The 18,161-nt window shown below is 37.0% G+C and overlaps 1 protein-coding gene across 1 annotated transcript in view; it reads left to right on the plus strand.

Annotated features, from left to right (window-relative positions):
* The window catches only part of POLN (DNA polymerase nu), a 321,659-nt gene that overhangs the window by 35,025 nt on the left and 268,473 nt on the right, over positions 1-18,161 (plus strand). Inside the window, exons 8-10 of the mRNA XM_036765083.1 lie at positions 1,728-1,792; positions 5,820-5,903; positions 6,589-6,684. Coding sequence (XP_036620978.1) covers positions 1,728-1,792; positions 5,820-5,903; positions 6,589-6,684 — 245 coding nt within the window. The remainder of the gene's footprint in view (positions 1-1,727; positions 1,793-5,819; positions 5,904-6,588; positions 6,685-18,161) is intronic.

Here is an 18,161-nt window from a genome sequence, read left to right on the forward strand (position 1 = left end):
ATGATACTCTATTTCCCATCCTCATGCCTAGAGTACGCCTTGCCCCTACCTCTTGGAATTTCTAGATCCCTTCAAGCCTTGGATCCAGAGCCACCACCTACAGGAACTCTTTTCTGAGTGTCCCAAATATTAGTTGTTGTCCTGTCCTCCCCCAATGCTTTGTCTATTTTTTGTATCTATTTCTTTATATTTTGCACTTATTTCTCTTCATGTTATTTTCTCCCGTTAGAATGTGAGCTCCTTGGGGGCTTATTTGTCATTGTATCCCTAAGACCTAGCCATAGTACCTGACATATAGTAAGGGTTTGTTGAAATGAATGGAATCTACTGGGTCTAATTCTCCCTTCCATTAGGGGGAATTGCAATAGGTCATCTTAAGTGCTGATGAAACTGAAAACAGCCTTCCTGTGTTCCTCAGTTGTCCTATCTGTTAAACAATAGAGAGTAGATATTCTTTAAGTTTTCTTCTTACTTTGACATTTTATGTTCAAAAATCTCTTCATGTTCTGGTGTTTTATGATCCATAATTCGCTTTTATAGCCTCTGATTTGTTTGGATAGCTGATAGAAATGGAAAAAAAAATACCCCAATATATTGATCTTGGTCCAGGGGCGGGGAACCTGCAGCCTCAAGGCCACATGTGGATTTCTAGGTCTTTGGGTACAGCCTTTTGACAGGGTCCAGGTTTTATAGAACAAATCCTTTTATTAAGGGGATTTGTTCTGTGAAGTTTGGATTCAGTCAAAGGGCTACACTTGAGGATCTAGAGGGCCTTGAGGCCACAGGTTCCCCACCCCTGAACTTGGTCTATGATTGTCCTGTCATAATGTGGCCAGGAAAAGGGGCATCTTTCTATATTTGCAATAAGAATACTTTAATTTCTATAGCACTTTAAAGTTTACAAAATGCGTTCTTTGCAACTATCTTGTAAGGTTGGTAGTACAAGTATTATTTATTCTCATTTTATATATGAGGAAACTGAAACTCAGAGAAGTATAGTGACTTGGCCAGTGTTTCACTTGCCATGAGTCAGAACCAAAACTCCTCATTTCAAGTCCTACACTATCTCTCCAACATATATGATTAACTCCAGTAGTCCAGATTATCTTTCCTTATTCCCCAACTCCCCACTAGGGAGCATAACGGAGCTGTATTTGTTTCTTACAGAATTACTGCAAGGCGTCATTTTTCTCTCTCTACCTCCTTGACCTTCTTTTGCTTTAATCTTATTCACACTATATAGAGGAGTGTAGTCTGGAACTAAACTTTAGCATCTGTGCCTGTGGGTGTGGGTGAAAGGCTTTTTAATCACTGATTACTTATCGGCAACTACATACTGACTGTAAAGATGTATGCTTATACAGAAGTACTCATCCTGCTTAAGGCCACTAGGTTTGAAGAAAACATTTTGTTAGGTTAATCAACAATTTTTAAATGACATCAGTCTAATGAATCTAATCAGCAACTTAATGTTCAGGGGAGTTAACAACAGTGAGACACAAGCACTATCTCAGATTGTGACCAGTCATACAATTTGTATCTCAGACACTTGATCAGATTAAGGGCTTTCATAGATGTTATTGTGAGAAAATTTTAGTCAATTCAATGTTATATGGAATGTGCCTGTATAGATTCATTCCTGCCTATAATATTGAGTTAAACTGATTACTTCAAGAGTTCTTTGTTAATGTATATGAATAATATCTATTTTGTTCTGTGAATTTCAGTGATGGAAACCCATAAAATTCAAGTGAACAAAGAAGAAATGAAGAAAACATCAAAATTTCTTGGGGTAAGTTAGGATTTTTGAGGTTACTTTCTGTATTAGGATCATTTTTCATTTAAAATTGGGTTTGCCCAATTGCAGGTTTTGCTTCCTTAGGTTTGAAATAAGAAGAAAAGAACTCAGATGATTTTCTCCTCTCTCATCCCTACTTACTTCAGGGTAACTTTGAATATCTCCTTCCATGCTAGATACTTACAAGGTCCATACAACCCAGTAAGGCGAGAGCCAGAGTTTCCCTCTACTCACTTGGAACAAAGCCCTTTGAGTCTAATAGCAAGGACTAGACTAGAACCTTGCTCATCCCACTACTGCTGTTGTTGATAGGAGAATGATGACCAATGTGCTACAGAATTAGGTTATACTCTGCATGCCTCAAGGAAAAAGAAGGAAGAAGGCAAGAAGCAGTGAAATGAGGAAGAAGAAAGTAAAACAGAAAGATCTGTGGAGTGTATTTGAGACTTGTTTCCATCAGCTTAGAAATGGAATTAAAGTCTTCCTAAAAAAAAACCAAAAACCCAAAGCTTTAATTTTCTCCTTGCCTCTGTTTATCAAATTTCTTCCTTTCTTTTAAAGCCCAAGTCAGATAACATCTACTAAATGAAACCTTCCCTCATCCCCTTTTCCCACCCCTCTTAATAATAATCTTTCTTTCTTCAATCAACTAATCAACATATATATGCTAGGTACTATGAAATGTGCTCAGGTTAGGTTATGAACTACATTGATTAGTGATAAGGATATGATTCTAGAGAGATGGGCTGAACGCTTCCATAGTGTTCTTAACAGACCATCATCAATCAATGCTGAAGCCATTGACCATATACTGCAGGTTGAAATCAATCCCTCTCTAGCTACACTTCCAGTTGAAGGAGAGGTTTTGAATACCATTAGTCTCCTTTCATGTGGCAAAGCTCAGGCTTACAAGGCAGGGGGTCCTCTGCTCATACAAAAACTGACTGAGATTTTCTAGGCTATATGGTAAGAGGAGGTTATCCCCCAGGAGTTCAAGGATGCCTCCATTGTCCATCTCTAATAACGGTAGAGTAAATAGATTGTCCTGTGGCAGTCATAGGGAGGTCTCTCTCTTAGTCATTGCTGGCAAGGTTCTTGTCAGAGTCCTCCTTAATAGACTGATCCTTCACCTGGAAGATGGTCATCTTCCTGCCAATGTGTGGCTTTAGAAAGGGCTGAGGAATGGTTGATATGGTCTTTGGTGCCTGACAACTCCAGGAGAAATACCAGGAGCAGAACAGAGGCCTGCATACAACATTTGTCAATCTGACCAAGGTCTTTAATGGTGTCAGGGATGAGGGCTTGTGGAAATTTATAGTGAAATTTGGTTGCCCTGAGAAGTTCTTCAGTGTTGTATGCCAGTTTCTGAAAGCATACTTGCACAAGCAATGGATAATGAACTCATACTCTTATGCTTTCCCAGTCACCGATGGAGCGAAGCAGGGCCATGTGTTTTATTCCATGCTTTTTAGCATGATGTTTTCAGCAATGTTGTCAGATACCTTCAGTGAAGATGAAAATGTCAGCTACCACACTGACAGTAAATTATTTAGCTTGAAAAGGCTCCAAGTCAAGATGAAAGTGGAGGGAAAGTTGGTGCATGATTTTTTGCTCACAGATGACTGTGTATTCAATGCAGCCTCTGAGGCTGAGATACAACAAAGTATGGATTGTGTTGCTTGTGTTAATTTTGACCTAACAATTAACACCAAGAAAACACAGGTTCTGCACTAGCCAGCACCACACCATCTACATGTGGAACCATCAGAGCAAATGGAGAAATTTTGAATGCTGTGGATGAGTTCACTTGCCTTGGTCATATACTTTCCAAGGATGTATATATACATAGACAATGAGGTTGATGCATGTATTGTTAGAGCTAGCTTGGTGTTTAGGAGGCTCTGAAGGAAAGTGGGAGAGAAGAGGTATTAGACTGCCTTCCAAACTGAAGGTCTACAGAGCTGTTGTGCTGACCTTATTGTTGTATGCCTGTGAAACCTGGATAGTCTACCAAGAATTGCTTCCATTTGAATTGTCTTAGTAAGATTCTGAAGATCACTTGACAAGGTAAGATACTGAACACTGAGATCCTTTCTTGAGCTGAACTGCCAAGCATTCAAATTCTACTGCAGGGACCACAACTACGATGGGCTGGCCAAATTGTTCAAATGCCAAATGCATGTTTGCCTAAAAGACCATTTTATGGAGAACTCACACAAGGCAAGTGCTCACATGGAGGTCAGAAGAAGAAGTACAAAGACACTCTTAAGGTTTCTCTGAAGAACTTTGAAATTGATTGCTTCATATGGGAGACACTGGCAAAGGACCACCCAGAACGGTGTGCTTGCATCAAAGATGGCATTGTACAGTATGAACAAAGCACAATTGCAGTAGCTCAAAAGAAACATGAGATGTGAAAATTTGAAGACATCTCCCCTTCAAATGTTTATATGAACTATTTGTGCCCAACTTGTGGTAGAGCTTTTTGAACTTGTATTGGTCTGATCAGTCAGTCAGACACAGTGTACCTTGACTCCAACATAGTGATGTTGTTTTGGTCCTCTTCAAGAATGAAGGATAACAATCAGTAATTATTATTATTATTAAAATTTTCAAACTTGCTTGAAAATTGTGTTGATGACTTTACTTTCTAACTTTATTGATATTTCTAACTTTGTTGTAGTGAGACATTCTTTTGTTAAGTGACATTTGTAGAATTATGGAATATCAGAGTTCAAAAAGGACTTTAGTGATCATCTGTACCAACCTTCTTGTTTTATACCAGGGAAAGTAGCTTGTCTAAGGTCACATGGACCATAAGTAGGAGAGCTAGGACTTAAACCCAGCTCTTTTGAGTAGTATGCTAATAAGTTCTTCATAATATCCTAAACTTGTCTTGACTCTGTTTATCTGTGTATAAGGTGATGCCTCATTATGGCATTGAGAAGAGCCCTAGGATCTTGATGACTATGCCAGTGGAATTCTACCTCTGGTGTATTCTAGTAAACTAGAAAAGCTTTGAATACTGATCTCTCATTGGATTGTATATTTTTTTTCAAGGCCCAGAGTAGGTAAATTCTGGGAGACTAACTACCCATTTAAGGTTAACTACCAGATGACTTTTTTTTTTATCCCCAACTTAATTCACTAAACAGTCTAACAAAGCATGCAGAACTTGTGATTTACATTGGTGATGGGGGGCACATGTACCAACAAAATAATTTTTCTCTAGCCTATGTTGCTGTTGAGGTTTAGGGGTGCTCAGGACCCCAAAATACTAACACGCTGGGTCCTGCCCGAATGAATTCGACCCAAGCCTTCTTTCAGCCAAAGAAAAACAAAGTTTATTAAAGATTTGCCATATTGGATAGACTAAAGAAATCTCACCATTGGCTAGACTCTTAAGGAATCTGAGCATTTGTGATGCTTGTCTTGTTAGAGTGGGCCCGAACAATCTGAGCCAGATTGAGTTTGAGCTAGATTGAATCTGAGCACCTTCATGGAGGCAAGAAAGATCTTATGTACAGAAAGACGGTGGGAGGGATCTAGGGGTGGTTCTGGCGTGATGGGAAGAGGGGTTTAGGGAGGGTCTTGAGGAGGAATCTAAGGAGGATCTTGATGGGACTGGGGTGACTAGAGGTCAGACTCCCAGAACCAAGCAAATGGGATTAAGGGTAGGAAGTAGCTGAAGGCTACCTGGAGATAACAGACAGTGGAGGGCTAGGATAGGTTAAGTGTAACAGAGATTTGGGCCTAGGATAACTGAAGGCTTATGGCCTCAGGCTAACGCCAGATCAAGTGGGAAGATTCAAGGAGAGTTCAAGGGGGTTCTCAGAGCCTATACCCCATCATTGCTATTTAAGAGTGAAACATAAATAAGAAGTTTTAAGAATTGAAGATTTAAAAAATATCAATTTTGATTGGAGATTATTTTATGGTATTGGGATTCTTGTCATCTTGTGAAATCCTTCAAAACTGAGAAAGTTGTTAATGAAATTAGTTTGTCACATTATTTTTGCAGTTTCGTTTAAAGGAATTGGAAAAAGAAGCCCATGTTGCTGCAGGAGAGCAGTTTCTTGTTACTAGTAATAATCAACTTCGAGAGGTAAATCTATATCTTGGTGCTTTATACAAAATAGTATACTTTGGGAAGTCCATTTCTTTCTCAAGAATTAGATAGAAAATTTTTTGTCATGTTTTAAACATTATCTATTTGTCACATTCATGATATGAAAATTGTAGCTGTTATTAATTTTCATATTGAAATTTATTTCAAAACTTTTTGAAAAAATGCAGAATTTAATTATTTTTATAATTTCGCAACAGTCATTCTTTTTTTGTTGATTTTCTTTTTCATCATTTGCACCTCTTGTGCCAATAAGTTTTCATTAAAAGGACCATCCCTTGATTAACTTCTTAAAGAGGCCTATTCACTGAATGGACCTTACCTCACTCAAAGTGAGAACCTGAAAAAAGGGCCAGGATTGCCCAGTGCATCCTGGGCCGTCTCCAGTCATCCTGATGAATATCTGGTCACTGGATCCAGATGGCTCTGGAGGAGAAAGTGAGGCTGGTGACCTTGCACAGCTCTCCTTCACTCAAATCAAAGTCAACTGCAAGTCATGTCTTCATTTCCCTGATGTCATGGTCCTCTTCAAGAATGAAGGACAAATACAACACAACAACAATTTGCACCTCTTGTAACCAGTATAAATTAGCTACTGTTGTAGTTATGTTTAGTTTCTTTAATTTTGAAAGATCTTATCATCTGAAATATCACTTTTATGCAGGTATTATTTGACAAGTTAAAGCTGCACTTGCTATGCAAAAGTAAGACTGTCCCCAAAACTGAGCTACAGAAACATCCATCGACATCAGAAGCCACGGTGAGAAGTGAAAATTGCTCTTTTGTTTTTTGACTTTTTTGTTCCAGATAGACTGAATCTAAAAAAAAAAAAAGAAATTTAACATGGATAAGTGTAATGTGCTGCATTTAGGTTCAAGAAATGAGTTGTACAAGCATAAAAGTGGGGTATACGTATGTATGTTGAGGGTTTTAGTTGACTATAGGCTCAATATGATTTGCAAATGTGACAAGATAGCCTAAACTAATGGGTTTCAAACTTCGTTGGTAGGAGTCTGCGATCCAGAACAAGGGAAGTAATAGTCTCATTGTATTTTCTGTTTATTGGTTCCAGTCTCCACTATTAGTTTCCATTCTGGGTACATTTTAGAAGGAATATTTAACAAATTTGAGTACTTCCAGAGGAGGGAGAAGAGAATCTTAAGGAGATTTGAAGCCAGTCAACAATTGAGGTTGTCAAAGACATATTAAACACCTCAGTAGTCAATAAACATTTATTAAGCACCTGCTACTTCCTGGCATCAGTTCTAAGCTTTGGGGATACAAATAAAAAGAAAGTCAGCTTCTGCCCTCAAGGACTTCATAATCTGATATAGGAAGATAACACCCAAAAGGAATCTGAAGGAGGTGGGGTTGGGTGGAGAAAGTACCCAGGGTAGGGGCTTGGTGGTGAAGTCCAAAAGAAATGCAGCTTATGGGAAATGAGGACATAACACATTGTCCAATAAGGGATGTTATTGTGTTGTTGATTAGTCCTTTGAGCTGTGTTTGTGTTTAGAGTCTTCATGACTCCATTTTGGGGTTTTCTTGAAAGATACTGGAGTGGGTTGCCATTTCCTTCCCCAGCCCATTTTAGAGATAAGGAACTGAAGCAAACAGGGTTAAATGACTTTCTCAGGGTCACACAACTAGCAAGTATCTGAGGCTAGATTTGAACTCAGAAAGATGAGTCTTTCTGATTCCAAGCCCAGGGCTCTATCCACTTCAACCTAGCTGCCCACCATCATGTAAGGGGTACAAATACAAAAACAAACACCTCTTGCCTTCAAAGAGTTGATGTTCTACTGAGGGGATACAGCATATAATACACATGAATAAGATAAAACAATTTGGATAAGGACATATCATGTAGGATTAGGAAAGGTTTCAAGGAGAAGGTTACATCTAAGATGAGCCTTAAAACAAGGTAAGGATTCTGAGAGCTAGAGTTAAGGAAGAAATACCTTCCAGGCCTGGGGAGAAATCCCATGTAAATGTATGCAAGAGTAGTTTGTAAGAAATGTGCTCATTCTAGAAAGAACAATACTTGTTGTGAAGCCAGGAAAGTTCTCATTTTATTTTACATTTATTTAATATTATTATGAATGGGTAACTCCCCAATGGAGCATACTTACTCAGACAAATGCAAGGCTTTTTATTTCCTGTTCCCAATTCAAATTTCCCCCTTGGTTCCCCATTGGCTAGATGCAACTTCCTGGACCACCTCTTCCATGTTCTTCCCCTTGATATGTTCCCCCTCCCTTGTCCATGTATCACACGTGTATTTAAATTGGCTTGTTCCACCCTGGGGGTATGTTAGATAATATTAAACAACTCATTAAGCATGCATACAAGCTTCCTTCTTTTACTTGATCAGAAGCCTGGTTCTGCTAGGTTGCACTTCTGATTAGAACTAGTCACCTCTGACTTATCACTCTTGCAAAGCTGGAAGTAGTTTTAATCCTATGGAAACAGAATTCCTTCTTTTGTTTCTCACAAGTTGGTCCAGTTGAACTGGAACATGGAGTGGTGAAAGAGTGATATGTGAAATAAAGTTGTAAAAGTAAGTAGATTGTCAGTGACGCTGGTGACCTTGCACAGCCCTGCCTCACTCAAATCAAAGTCAGCTTCTCTTATTTGATTTTCCAAATCCTTTTTGAGCTCTTCCATGGCCTGAGACCAATTCATATCTTTCTTGGAGGCTTTTGATGGAGGATCTTTGGCTTTGTTGACTTCTTCTGGCTGTATGTTTTGATCTTCTTTATCACCAAAAAAAGATTCTATAGTCTGAGTTCTTTTATGCTGCTTGCTCATTTTCCCAACCAATTACTTGACTTTTGAGCTTTTTGTCAGGGTATGACTGCTTTCAGAGTGGAGAATGCTTTTTCCCAAGCTTCAGGGGTTTTGTGCTGCTGTTTTCAGAGCTACTTCTATTCTGAGGTGGTATGATGCTGCTGTGTAACTACCAGGAGGACTCCTTCTCCACAGTTACCGAACTCTGCCACACTAGCGCTCTTCTTCCCCCAAGAACCACCAACCAGGACTATAACCCAGATCCAAGCAGGGCAAAGCAAGAGAACCTTGCCTCACCAAAGCAATCTCTGCACTCCTGCTCTGATCAACTGTTTGATTCCTCCCACTGTGTGGGCCCGGAGCTCTGCAAGCAGCTGCCAGAGCTTCCTGCTGCTGCCCCCCACCACCCCCAGGGCTGGGGCTGGACCTCGCACTTCTCTCACCCAAATCCAGCAGTTTTCCCACTGATCTGCAACATTGTCTTTGGCGTTTGTGGGTTGAGAAGCCTGGGAACTGCCACAGCTGCCAGTGATTCAGGGCCCTGGGGCCTGCTCTGCCTGATCTACTCCCAGCCTGGTCTGTCCTGGCGTGGCCCACACTAGGCTGTGCTCTGCTCCCAATATGGTGTGATAGACCCTTCCCAGCAACCATCCAGGCCCTCTTGGGCTGGCGACTTGTTTCCCTCTGTTATTTTGTGGGTTCTGTAGCTCTACAATTTGTTTAGAGTCATTTTTAATAGGTGTTTGGAGGGATTTGGGGGAGAGCGTAAGCGAGTCCCTGTTTTCAAGCTCTCATCTTGCCTCCACCCCAAATAAAGGACTTTTAAAGATGAAGTGGAAGAAATAGTCATTCTTGCATGAAGCAAGGAAAGAGCTAGTAGACAAATAATTAACTGAAGATGTGTGAGAGAAGGAATGATCACTGGGGAAAGCTCATTAAGGAAGGGGACAGCATCAAAGGGAGAAGTGGAAGTGTTAACCTTGACCAGGAGAAGGGACACTTCTTCCTAGGAGACTATAGCAAAGGAAGAAGTTTGATATAAAGAGGGATGAAGGAATCTTCTGTATGATGGGTACTGGTTATCTTGGTAAAGTAGGAGTGGATTCCAATAATTGTTACTGCTGTGGTCTATTAGGCTTTTATTCAAGGTTTTTGCATCATCACCCATCATTGAAATTTGTCTCTAGATCTCTTTCTTTCATTTATTCCTCCCAGGTTTAGTTTGTAAAGACCTTGTTTGTCTCATAAATGGAATTTGGTAGTGTGACTTCTGCCATAATTTTTGTAACATAGACATTGGTTCCTCTTTAAACATTTGATAGATTTCACTTGTAAATTCATCTGACCAAGGACTTTTTTCCTTGATAGTTTACTCAATTTAATTTTTCTGAGATTGAGGTGTTCAGTATCTCTGTTTCTTGTTTTATTAATTTGGATGGTTTATAATTTTGTAGATAATCATGTATGCCTCAGTTTTGCTGGCATATAATTGAGTATAATACTTTCTGATCATTCTGTTTATTTTGTCACTTATGAATTCACCCTTTTGCCTTTTTATTTTGGTAATTTGATTTTTCACTTGTTAAAAGTCAGATTAGTGAATTATTTATTGATTTTTTTAGTCTTTAAAAATAGACCTTAGTTTTGTTTATCACTTCTAGAATTTTTTTTCTTTTTGTTAATATAAATTTTAAATAATATTGTTTGCTCTTATATCATCTTTATTTCCTAATATGTTTCTTCCCCATTCTTCCTGGAGAGCTGTATTTTGTAAATTAAAAAAAAATTTAAAAGAGAAAAAGTAATTGAGCAAAATATCAGACACATCAACCAGATACACCATAACTTTAGTACTCCATACCCATAGTTGTCTGTTTCTGCAAAAAACTCTTCTTTGGGGCAAAGCTTGGTCGTATTTTCATAGCGTTCAATTTTGATTTGTTCTTATTTTTCATTTACATGGTTGTAGGCACTAATAATAAATAAGGGGGGGAAGTAGGTTTTTTTTCTGGTTCTGCTTATTTCACTTTACATTAGTGTATGTGTCTTTCCTTGCTCCTAAATTCTTCATATTCACTATTCCCTACTTCTGTTGAAGTTGCCACCATCTTTCTAGTCTCCCATGTTTGCAACCCCAGTGCTATCCTCAACTATTTATTCTCCCTTTCCTCTAACAACCAGTCATTTGTTAGAAATTCCTTTTTTTTTATCTCTGCAACATCTTTTTGCATCCTTTCTCTTCTCTTTACTCACGTGACCACCACTTCAGTTTGGGTCCTTATCACCTCTTGCCTAGATGAACTGGTTTCCTAATTGGTCTCTCAGATTCAATTATCTCCTCACTCCAGACCCCCTCCACATAGCTGCCAAAGTGATTTTTCTCAAGCACAGATCAGACCATGTTCTGCTATTCAGTAAACTCTAGTTGGTTCCGTATTATTTTTTGTAAAAATATAAACTCCCCTGGCTTTGAAAGCCCTTGGCTATCTGGCCCTAACTTATTCTTATAGCCTTACATGTATATTCCAAATAGCCTTGTTTCTCTTTTTCCACACATAGCACTCCATATCCTGTCTCCATCCATGCCTTTACATTGACTGTCCCTCATGCCTGGAATGCATATCTCTGTCTGACAGAATCTATTTCTTCTTTCAAGATGCAACATGAGCATCATCTTGTATACAAAGCTTTTCTTTATTCCCTTCAACTTGTAGTGCCTTCCTTACCTAGCTACGTTATATGTACTGTATTTAATATTCTTCTTGCATATATGTATTCTGTATATATGTGTCTCTTAGAATGTAAACTCCTTCAGCATAGGGATTTTTTTCTTTTTGCATTGATATCCCTGGTGCCTAGCATAGTGCATGGCACTATTTTTTGATAAATGCTTGTTAATTGATTCCTTGATGGATTGAAGCTCTCTAATCATTTCTTTAGTATTATATTATGCTACATGTGTAATATAATAATATAATATATATTCTATTTCCCCAGTACTATATTCCTCAGGAATCATAGTCAAATTCACTGGTTCTATTCTCTTCCCTTTTTTAAAAAATTAAGATAGCATTTGATCGTTTGTAGTTCTTTGGTGTTTCATTCCTCAGTGAACTTTCAAATATCACTGATAGTAACTCAGCAAATACATCTATAAGTTCTTTCAACACCCACAAATGGATTCTTCTGGGCCAGGTGACTTGAGTTCATTAAAGTGCTCTCTCTTACCTAGGTGCTGTCTTATTTATCTTGGTTATCAGCTGCCCTTGATCCTCCTCTTTTCTTCAGTACAGATTTTAAAAACCCACCCCTTTTGTTGTCCTTAACTCTTCTTGCCCAGCCTCAGCTCATTTTAGCACTAGTTTAATGTCACCATGGTAGGAGGTTTCTGGTAGGGAACCCCAGGGATCTGTGGTGGCTTCCTTGCTGTTGAACATTTTTATCAATGACCGGCTCAAAGGATTAAGGCATAGATGGTATGATCATCAAACTGACCGATGACGTAAAGCTAAGAGGAGTAGTTAATACACTCAGTGACAATTAGAATCCAAAAGGATTGTGATAAGCTAGAGCACTGGAGTAAGCCTAACAATATGAAATTCAATAAGGATATATATAAAATCTTGTACTTGGGTACAAATAATAAGCTTCACAAATAAAAATGAGAGAGGCAATATATACATAGAAGTTCTGAAAAACATCTTAAGGTTTCAGTGGAATGCCAGCTCAGCAGTGTGATGTGGCAGCCAGAAATGCTGATGTGATCTTGGGCTACGTTAAGATGGACACGGCTTTCATGGACATGAAGGTGATAGTCCTACTGTACCAAGAAGCCTGTGTAGTTGAGACTCTTCATCTTTTTTGAGTCTTCTTGTTAGCTACCCAGTACTTTCTGTGTGTATTAGATAGTTGTAATAAACTTCATGCTAACGGGCCCCTTGCTTCTCCACAACCAGAAGTTTCTTTCGTTTTTCTTTCATTTCTTTCTTTCTTTCACACTGCAGATGATCAGATTCATGAGCATCAGTAAACTGAGGGGTATGAGGGGGGTTTGGTCAGAACACTAAGGAAGGGAAACTTTAAGAGACTTTTGTACCTAGGCCTGTTCTCTACTTGAGCATCATCTTCCTTTATAGCCATCACCTTTTCTCCAGCCAGAGTCTCAGGGTTGGGCCAGTTCATGGGTCTCACTTCACCAAGAGGACAAGAATCCAGCTGGGACATTGCCAAGAGGTTTTAGCTGCAAGAGCTGATGCCTAACTCTCCAACAGGGTCTAAGGGAGGAGGAGTCAGCCTGGATATAGGCCAACAGACAAGGAACTCTGGAAGTGCCAAGAGCAGTGTGGTGAGGCGAACTTTTATTTTTATTTTTTTCTGTATGAATTACCTTGTGGTAACTTTATTTTTCCTATCTTGTTCTTGCTCTTTCTATTGTATTTATTTTTGGCTTGGGATGATAAAGGGAGAGCTGATTCTAGACTGTCTTACTCTGGCCATCTGGACCACCTTCCTTCCTCTCCTCACCCCATCTCAGGTTAAATGGCTTGGCCAAAGTCAGAGCTAGAAAATGGCAGAGCTGGGATTCTGGGATTCTGGACTCCCAGTTGAGCACCTTTCCATTAGACTGTGCTGATTTACTTAGAAGCCTTTCTTTTGTCACTCTTTTAGAACAGCAAATAACATCGTAGCTTACAGACCCATAGATTCAACTAGGATTTTTGAGAAAACAAAGCAATCTGTTTTTCTCTTCTTTCAGTGCAGTAAAGAAAAGCCTTTTCCATCCCTAAATTGCCCTCTCAGTTATTAATTAAGGAAAATGTAGATAATAAAAGGTACTCCCACAGTCATTCATTCGTTGGTGGTCTTGCTGCTGGGGATAAGTTGTCTGAACACTGAGCTCCTTTTCTTCTGCAACAGAACAGCAGGCTTCTTGCCAATTACATTCGTTTCTTTGTGCTGTTGTCTTAGGAAGTGACTGGGAATAGGAGGAACTTTCTATTCACTAAGCCCTTTTCATTTGCCATTTGGGGATGCTTTTCTGGTGAAGGAGAAAGAAAAAGACAGAGGCTAGTGAAATTTTATTTATTTCCATTTTTTCATGGGCACGGTAGAATACAAGCAGCTTGTCATAGGCCAGTGAATATCTCTATATAAGGTGGAGTTCAAAATAAGAGTGTAGCTTAATGATCCAGGAAACTCATTTCATAATAAGAGTCCCACACTGAAGGTCAGAATAGTGCTTTCCTTGTCTCTGCCAGTTCTTCAACTTGGGAAGATGGTTTTGGTGTTCTTTTTTTTAAACTTCCAGTTACTAGGTAGTGACTGAAAATATCACACAACTCTATCTGCTCTACATGTTTCCCTTTAAAACAAGAATACTTAGAATCTCAATGTAAATTACTTTCAGGAGTGATTATAATGGTATTGGTGTATGTTAAGAAAAATGATTATCTTTGTAAACTTTAGGACGGATTTGGTGGTGAATATTTTGGCTACCTTTCTATTTTGTGTATGATCTTTGATGCCTCCATATTGGAGGACAGGTACATTATTGGTAGAAATTATTTTATAACATATTTTCTATCTTATTTTATTGATAAACTTTGTTTTGATAAAGCATATACTTTGTAATCAATCAAATAATCTTCTACCCCTGAAAATTACATTCCATGAAAACAGTTATGCAATACCACCTAATAGTGTCATTGTTACTGGTAGTACATCACTTTCTACTTTTACTGCTGATTGTTACTTAACAGAAAGAAAACGTGTAATTGAACTTTTATTTTTGATATCAGCATTATCCCATGTATTTGACCCAAGTTTGGTTGCATTTTTTGTTGTTGTTGAATATATGCTTTATTAATGCTTTTCCTTTTACATTACTGTCATTTCCCAGTGGCTCTTTCCCCACTCCACTCTTAGAACGATCCCCTTCATTAGATAAAACAAACCAGTACATTGGCCATAACTGACAAAGTATGCCTCATGTCACATACCATAAGTCCTCTTATTTTGGCATTGGTTACTTCTTCAGTGTTTTATGTTTTTAATTGTTGTTCTAGCTTTCCCAGCAGTTTTTTCAAATAGTGAGTTGAAATCCTTATGTTTTTCAATCACTATGCTATTATGTTTAGTTACTTTTGAATATTCATGTATCTGGTTCTACTGATCAACTTTACTATTTTACTAGCTATCCTAAAGTTTTAAATGCTTTGTAATATAAAATGAGATTTTGAACAGCTAGGACAACTCTTGCCATGTTTTTCATCATTTCCTTTGAGATTCTTGAACTTCTTTTTTTCAGATAAATTTTATTAGTTTCTTCTACCTCTATAAGGCAGTCTTTTGGAAGTTTGATTCTGTATGTCATTGAATTTGTACATTAATTTAGGTAGTCCTGTCATTTTTATCACATTGTGACAACCCAGTCTTAATTAATAAGTATCTTCTCTGATGTTTATATTTGTCTTTTTTTTTCCTATGGAAAGTGCTTTGTAGTCACATTATTAAAATTCCTATACTTGTCTTTTATACATTCTCTAGTAATTTTGAATGGAATTTCTTCTTTTCTTTCTCCAGAAAGGCTCATGATTTGTGCTGGCTACTTTACTAGTTATTATTTCAATTAATTTTTAGTTGACTCATCATCTTGAAAAATCGATCATCTTATTTCCTCTTTGCCTCTGCTTTCTCGATCAATTTTTTTCTTATTTTATTGATTAAGCTAGCATATCTAGTAATACATCAAGTTGTGATACAGTATGTTCTTGCTTTTACTATTTCTCCATAAAAGATAAACTCACACTTGATTTTAGACAAATACTATTTACCATTTTAAGGAACAACTAGCTCACTTATTGCTATACATTTTACCTTTTTTATTATAATGACTGTTTTGTAATTATATGGTTATGTTTACTGTTTTCATAATATGGAACCAAATGTTCATGCCTGTAATAAATCCAACCTGGTCATAGTGTATAATTCTCTTACCATGATATAATGACATCTTTGCTAGCATTTTATTCAGTTTTTTATTTTTTTAAAAATAGCTCCTGGTTTATTGGTTCAGTTCTTTTTTGTTGTTGTTTTCAAGTTCTTTGATCTCTTCTTCGATTTTCAGAATTTTTATTTTTGTATTTGGTTGTTTTTTTGATTTGTTGCTTTTCTAATTTTATAGTTATATATCTAATTTAGTGATACGTTTATTCTTTTTTCATCGATGAAAATGTTTATAGATATACTTTCCTCCCATGCATCCCACATACTTTTATATCTTGCTTCATTGTTACTCTTTACTTCAATAAGATTATCTATTGTTTCAGTGATTTGTTGTTTGACCCACCAATTTTTCAGGCTTAAATGATTTTGAATCCTTTCTTCAAAGTCCATTTTTGAATATAATTTTATTGTATTGTGATTAGTAAAGTATGTGTTTAATATTTCTGCTTTTCTACATTTGTTTATGATGTTTTTATGCATTAGCATATAATCAGTTTTTGTAAACATGCTATACACAGCTGAAAAATAGATATATTCCTTTCTATTCTTATGTGTTAATCTCTACAGGCCTACTATATGTAATTGTATTATATGTATGTGCATATATATATATATGTATATGTTTTAAATTCCATTCACCTCTTTAACTTCTTATTTTTCTTAGATTTATATAGGCCGAGGGGCACATTGAAATCTCCAGCTATTATAGTTTAATTTTTATTTCTTCCTGTAGTTTGATTAATTTTCTCTCAGCTGCCTATGCTATGCCATTTGGCATATATTATATATAAACATTATAAATATACATACATATATATATAAAGTACTGATATTATTTCAATATCTATGGTGCCCTTAAGTATAGTGTATTTTTTATGCTTATTTTTTAGCCATGTCTATTTTTACTGTTGTCTTGCTAACTTTGCTCTTTGTGTTCACTTGAAAGATAATAAATTCTGCTCCAGGCCCTCAAGTGAACTATGTGTAAATTCTTATTTCAAATTTTTTTCTTATAAGCAACATATTCTTGGATTTTGCTTTCTAATCTATTCTCCTGCATATGTCTTCATTTTATGGGTATTTGTATCCAATTCACATTCCCTCTAATAGTTATTAATTGTGAATTTCCTTTCTGTATAACTAACCTCTTATATGTTTTCCTCCTTTTTGGCAGCCCTGCTCATTGGAAAGAATAAAGGGGAATGGAGAAAGATCAGGAATTTGATTAATCATATTGAGCTGTATTTGAGGGTTTGTTCCTACTTCTCTGCCTCTCCTTTCTTCACCAAGACCAGACCTCAGTCACTGGTTCTTGTGCCTTCTTTCTTTGTTTTTAATTCATCCCCTGCTTTGAGATCAGCCCTCTAGAGTTGAAATTTGCTTCGTTTGTGATTATGCCCTATGTGATTCTACTCTCTCTTATTTCCCCTTTGCTTTGGCTCCTGTCTCTGCCTTTATTTCTTTCTCTTTCTTCTGAGAGTAATGTAATTCTACCCCAAGCATTCTTGTTGTTTGTGTGTGTACATTTGTTAAATCTTTCTTTATCTGCCCTCCTCTCACCATTTCCTTCATGTTTGTGTACTCTTCTCCCACACTCCATTTATAGGAAATAGTAAATTATTCTCTTCTTCCTCCTTTCTTCCCTTCTTCTTTATTTTCTCTCCTAAAAGAAACCAAAAAATGGAATAAAGTCATACACAGGCCCTGTGTTTATCTTATTTTTCTGTAAAACTTGTAGACATTTGGATTTAAGAAGAAACATTGCATCATAATTTACATCCTTCCAGTTGCTCAAATTTATTCACCTTTCTAGGTATCTCTTGATATATTTTTTCCCTCACATTTTAGACACTATTTACTTCTGGTCTTTCCATTAAAAATTCCCCAGTTTTATGGTCTATTAACAGTCCATTTTTTTAGTTTTATGCTCATTTTTATACGGTAAGTTAGTCTTGGTTGCAAGTCTTTATCTTTTGGAATATCATATTCCAAGATTTTCCCTCCCTTGTAGTAATTGCTGTTAAGTCTTATATGATACTGCCTGTGGTTCATTGGAACTTGAATCATTTATTTCTTACTGCTTTTCACTATTTTTTCTTTGATTTGGACCTTTTGTATTTTGGGTTTGACTTTAGAGACTGTTTTTGTTTTGTTTTGTTTCATTCATGAACTGATGGGTTAATTTTTTTTCTATTTTTACTGGGTCCTATTTCTTGAAATATGATATTTAAATTTTTATTCAATCATTCTTTTCAGGAATTCCTAAAGGATCTCTCCTTGTCATATTTTGTAGGTCATTGGTTTTGATACCTTATATTTTCTTCTATTTTTTCAGTCTTTTAAATTGATTTTATTATTTCTTGTCTTATGGAGCTATTGGTTTCTGTTTGTTTCCTTCTATCTTTCAGGGAATACACTACTTTTGCAATGTGTTCTAACTTG

Source organism: Trichosurus vulpecula, chromosome 6 (assembly GCF_011100635.1).
Source record: "Trichosurus vulpecula isolate mTriVul1 chromosome 6, mTriVul1.pri, whole genome shotgun sequence".
Classification (NCBI taxonomy): Eukaryota; Metazoa; Chordata; class Mammalia; order Diprotodontia; family Phalangeridae; genus Trichosurus; species Trichosurus vulpecula.